At 39.6% G+C, this 6,000-nt stretch overlaps 1 protein-coding gene across 1 annotated transcript in view; it reads right to left on the reverse strand.

Annotated features, from left to right (window-relative positions):
* Nucleotides 1-3,536, reverse strand: part of TOP2B (topoisomerase (DNA) II beta 180kDa) — a 57,845-nt gene extending 54,309 nt beyond the window's left edge. Inside the window, 1 exon segment of the mRNA XM_010015031.1 lies at nt 3,396-3,536. Within this exon segment, the coding sequence (XP_010013333.1) occupies nt 3,396-3,536 (141 nt within the window).
* Between the last annotated feature and the right edge of the window lie 2,464 nt (nt 3,537-6,000).

Genomic DNA, 6,000 nt, shown 5'->3' on the forward strand with positions numbered 1-6,000 from the left:
TAAGATGATCACAGAAGTATTTCACTGGACGGTGGTGTAAAGGATAGAAGATAATATGTAACAACTGTCTTTTGGCAGGCAAGCCATAACAGTGAACAAATCCCTCTTTAGAACTGTTGTGTCTGACTTGCCAAATAGAGCCACAAACATTTCCCTCTAGTGCTAGAATTATTTAAGACAGTCATCACATCTCTGCAACACTGGTTCCTTAAGGGCACCAGAATCAGAAATTCAACAAGAGCAAGACAGAATACTGCTTCCCCTTGACTGTTTATACACTACATAACTCAAAGCCTAGAAAATGCATTATGTTTAATAAAAGTAAACAGTAACACATTGGGGCAGCTATTTCAGGCCTGACCTCCCTTCCATTGCATAACAAAAAAAAAGGGAAGAGACACACAGGGCACACAAAAAACCCAAAGAGTTCTCTGGGCAACATAATAGCAAAAGAAAAGGTGGATGCTCATAAAAAGCAAGAAAGGAGCACTGAAACAAGACTTTGCAACAACATAAGGCCTTTTTCTCCCCTCTGGAGACACCACAATACAGCAAAGATAAGACAGTAAAACTAATAGTATATGTAAGAACTGTTACATAAGGTAAGCATGTTCTAGGCCTAGCTTCAGACATCAAAGAAACAGATCCAGATAAAGAAACCAAAATAAATCTAATTCTGAGCTTTAATCTGGGTCTACAGATAGAGCAGTAACATACTACAGTTCTTGGGCACCTTGTCATAACCAGGCACTCTTCCTCCAAGCATTAAACTGTCAGAAGAAGGGAACTCCTGTCTTGCTTCTGTCCAAAAGCCCCTTCTCCCACATTGAAGTAATGGTTAAAGCTCAGTATACAGCAACGATGGGCAGATCCCTGGTGCAGGAGAGACCTAGTTCATACTTCAGATGCAAAAGACTTACCCATAAATTTAGAAACCACCTAGTGCAGAATCTGTAACAAGCGAATTATGATATGACTGGAAAATATCAGACATGATTCAAAAGAACGGTTTTAATCCTCCTGAAACAAATTATTAAAAGCCAAGTCAAACTGGAAGCTATCCCTACATTACAGTTAAGAGTACTTGTTATCAAATGAAATGATAAAAGAAAGACAATGACCCTTTAACAAAATGATTGGAGGGGAGAGGGGCTTTTTTCTATTCCGTTTTCTTTTGTCCTCACTGTCCCATCTTCTCTATACATATATATCCTTTTTGTTAATAAATAAATAAATTTAAAAACACCAAAACCACACCACATAGCAAAACACCCCAACATTAAGTTACAAGTTATTTTTTTGGTAAATTTTGAAACTGCTGAGAAGTACCAATAGCTGAAGTTAGATTATTTGAAAAGTTGCTATCTTTTCACTTACCAGTATACATCTACAGTATTTATTCAAGCCAAGAATGAACCAGTATAAAACAAATATATACATTATTTCAATTCTGCTCCATTCAAGGAGCACACATCTGTTGGTTTTTTTTCTTGTTGTTACTGCTTTTGTTGGGATTTTTTTGTTGTTGGTTTATTTTTTAATTAAGAAAGCTCATATTAACACTCAGTATATATTCACTTTAAGCTAGCATTTCCTAGAAATGAAATCTATTTCACAAAGGGCAGGAAAATGGAAGTGGTGTTCAAAGCCTTCAACAATTATCAAGAGCCTCAGCTTTCATTTATCAGGCTTGTGTAGCTCTTAGGGTCAAGGATGGAGCCTTGAAAACACTGACAGAAGTAACTCATGAAGTACTGCTTATTTGAAACACTTCCACAGCTTTGGGGGCATTACCATTGTATCAGAACCAACACACTTCAGCAATATTTGCAATGACTTCACTTTCACTATAAGAAGCATAGTTATTAAAAAATAAAAAGTACTATTACTGTACTAATACAACGGTTCATTTTATGCAGTCCTTAAACACACAAGGGCTGAAGAATTACTTTTTTTGTTCATAGTTTTTCTAGCATTAGAAAATGCCATTATGTTTCACAATGACAACTCCTCTAGTTACAAATCCATGCTTTTGTAACTAACTCTTAATACAACTTAACACTTCTGTGGGTGACCCTTGGAAATCATCCACCAAAAGTAACATCAGTCTCTTAGTCAAAACTCCACCTTACACCAGCTGTTAGAGTAGGGAGCTGCAAGTTGATTCAATGAAATCATCCACCAGATGAAATAAAAAAAAAAAAAAAAAAATGTTCCTCAAAAAGTAACTAGTACATTTGATAAATCAAAGGTTATCTTGGTTTATTTTTAATTCTATGATGCTAAATACTCCTCCCAGTAAACATTTTGGAATCATACAATGGTTTGGGTTGGAAGTGACCTTAAGATCACCTAGTTCCAACCCCCTGCCATGATCAGGGACACCCCCCACCCCCCCCCCCCGCCCATGATCAGGGACCCCTTCCACTAGCCCAGGTTGTTCCAACGTGGCCTTGAACACTGCCAGGTATGGGGTAGCCACGGCTTCTCTGGGCAGCCTGTACCAGTGCCTCATCACCTTCACAGGGAAGAATTTATTCCTAATGTTTAATCTAAATTTACCCTCTTTCAGTTTAAAGCCATTTCCCCTTGTCTTGTCACTATATGCCCTTGTAAGAAGTCCTTCTCTAGCTTTCCTGTAGGCTCCCTTTAGGTATTTGCCAACTGTTACAAGGTCTCCCTGGAGCCTTCTCTTCTCCACGCTGAACAAACCCAGTTATCTCAGCCGGTACTAACCTTGATAGCAGGGGTGCTCCAGCCCTCAAATCACCTTCATGGCCCTCCTCTGTACTTCCTTGAGCACACCCAAATCTCTCTTGTGTTCGGGGCCCCAGAGCTGAACTCGGTACTGCAGGTGAGGTCTCACCAGAGTGGAGCAGAGAGGGAGAATCACCACCCTCAGCCTGCTGGGCACACTCCTTTTGATGCAGCCCTGCATACAGTTGGCTCTCTGGACTGAAAGTATACACTGATGGGCTGTGTTTGGCTCCTTATCAACCAACACTCCCAAGTCCTTCTCCTCAGGGCTGCTCTGAATCCATTCTCCACTCAGCCTGTAGTTGTGCTTGGGATTTCCCTGACCCAAGTACAGAACCTTGCATTTGGCCTTGTTGAACTTCCAAGGGGTTTTCACTGGCCCACCTCTCCAGCCTCAGGTCCCTCTGAATGGCATGCCTTCCCTCCAGCATGTCAATCACATCACAAAGCTTGGTGTTCTTGGCAAACTTTCTGAGGGTGCATCAATCCCACTGTCCATGTCACCAACAAAGATGTTGAACAGCACTCATCCCAGCACCAATCCCTGAGGAATGCCATGTGTCACTGGTCCCCACTTGGATATTGAGCTGTTGGTCACAGTTCTTTGATTGCAAACATCCAACCAACTCCTTACCCACCAAGTGGTCCACCCAGCTCTCTGATGATGCTCCATGCCTCTCCAGTTTAGAGACAAGGATGCTGTGTGGGACAGCGTCAAATGCCTTGCACAAGTCCAGGTAAATGACGTTGGTTGCTCTTTCCTTATCCACCAATGCCATGGTCCCATTGTAGAAGGCCAATTTTCAATTTATATACTTACACGTGTCCCCATCACTGGTGATTGTGCTTACTTATCAGCTAACTATTGCTAGTTACATTTCTTCAGGTTGAAGAAATGTAACTAGCTGAAAACACAGATGATTTGTTTTTTGTTTCCATGAACATTTAATTCATCTTGCTTTTAAAAGTAGGTGTCACCTGATGCTCGTACAATGCATATGAAATTCAGCTGTAAGGTAAATTCTCTACCACACGAAGTACCCTTCCTTTTCCACAATTGCATTTAATTATTTCTTAGCTAGCTGAACCAATGAACAAGCACACTGTTTAAATCACAAGCAAAGCTAAGTTATACATACAATTCTTTATCAAGATGTGAGCACGAGGTTCTGTATATAGGATTTTCTACTTTGAAACACAAATTACCATCCCACTAAGTTTTGAATGCTTCGTCATCTTTAGAACTAGACTTACTTCTGTTACCCTTCAATTGTTTAACTCAGTTTTATTAAGAAACCACTAACAATACAAAATACATTACTCAGAAAGTAAGCATCTTGGTGGTTTCGACACACTAGTAAGAAAGCTAAAAAATTAATAAATCAGGGTACTTTCAAAACAACTTACAACCAAATAGCAAGTAGTTGCATATCCAGCAGATATATGGTAAGCAGATTAAAAACAGACGGCTGAAACTATTACTGTCCCTAGATTTGTACCTCTCATTCTCGAGCCCAGCATATGATAACTACTCATGAACCATCACCTGAACCAACTTCTTTTTTTAAGCCTGGCACACTAAACTAATCTCTAGCCACCGTCCCATCCATTTTGGTGCCACAACATTGGGGTTTTGTATGCCACTGTTTTACAGCTGCCATTGAACAGGTCTGGCTTCAGGAACTGACTCAAAAGTTCATCTTCAGCATTTAAAATGCATGTGAGAGAAAGGAACAACATGTTACTGTTTTCTGGAAAAAAAAAAAAGTGAACAGTTTTAACTAAAATCTCATTATTACCCTACAAATACTCTAAGTGGACAAAAATATTTTTTACTGCTTTTAGAGCACGATAAGTTTGATTACTTCCAGTTGTAGGAAACTGTTGACTCACCAGAATTTAATCCCCCTTACATTTAAGAACATTTCATTAAAAATGCCTACTCACTGATTTTCACACCCCATTCTGCAGTTTTCTATATAAGCTGTAAAACTTTCAATTACATGGTCCAACCTATCTGGTAAAAACTTTAATTCTGAAGAGCTATCCAATGGCCACCGTTGCTAAATATGACAGAGTATTGCAGGAAGGAGAATAATTTTAGCTTCTCTACTTTGGTTGTTTCCATAGCTAAACTGTCTAATTTCAAGTGGCCCACCCAGAAACTTGCTCATTTTTTAATACACCTTTCCACACTGCCAGCTTTCTAAAATGAAAGAGAATTACCAACACAAAATAGTAATTAGAGCCATAGTACTGGTCCATCATCCAAATATACAGGATTTGTTCACCCCAGTAATACTCTTCACATTCTTTTCCAATAGTTCAAAGACTTAGAAAGATACAACTGAAGAACAAGTTTGATATTCTCTTCAATAAGACTTTTAAAAAGTTCTCAGCTCTGTAAAGCATATGCATCTGATTAAAGACACAACTACCTCACCATCTCCCTACCTAGATACATCATCATCTGCTTAAACATTACAGAAGTTACCCTCTTTTGAAACCTACACTGAGCAGGAAAGTTATTGATTGGCTGAACCAGACCCCTTCAGGTCATCTTCGCTCCTCCTTCCTCAGGTCTTACCAAAACTAGAGAGCATCCACTCTTGCTACAGACGAGAACATCCCTCTGCACCGTGAGTCGGGGCTAATACTCTCAAAAGACTTTAAGTGATTCAAAATAATTCACCAGTTCTACAGTCAGTTATCACCTTCTCAAATCTTATTACTTCTGACCATCCCATGAAATGCAGTAAATATACATATATAAAAAAAATTAAAAAACCCCACACCAAAACCAGAAACTAAAAACAAACCCCACCATCAATCAAAACCAAAACAAAACTTAAAACGCAACAAAACACAAACAAAAAAAAAAAAAGAAACACTCTTGGCCCTATTACAGTTACAACTTCTGGAAGACAAAGTTAAATTCCAAGATACAATAGCCAAACACACAGCTCCAGCCCTCTGAATATGTCTGCAAACCTCCTCCTTACCCATCTCGGAAACTTATGAACTTCAGGTTTTTCCTTTTCAGATAGTTGGGGAAAAAAACTGGGATCCACACCTGGCCCCCTTAGTAGTCCACAAAGATTCTACAATCAAGAGGCAGTAACTGCGACTTTTACGGGACGACAGACAGCCCACATCTCACTCTGGGGAGCACAACTTCAAACCAGCCCTACCGCCCCATCCACTCCCACCAAGGCTCTTTCCTATCTGTTTGTTCACGGACCA

This window comes from Nestor notabilis, unplaced genomic scaffold, assembly GCF_000696875.1.
Source record: "Nestor notabilis isolate BGI_N333 unplaced genomic scaffold, ASM69687v1 scaffold185, whole genome shotgun sequence".
In the NCBI taxonomy this organism is placed as follows: Eukaryota; Metazoa; Chordata; class Aves; order Psittaciformes; family Psittacidae; genus Nestor; species Nestor notabilis.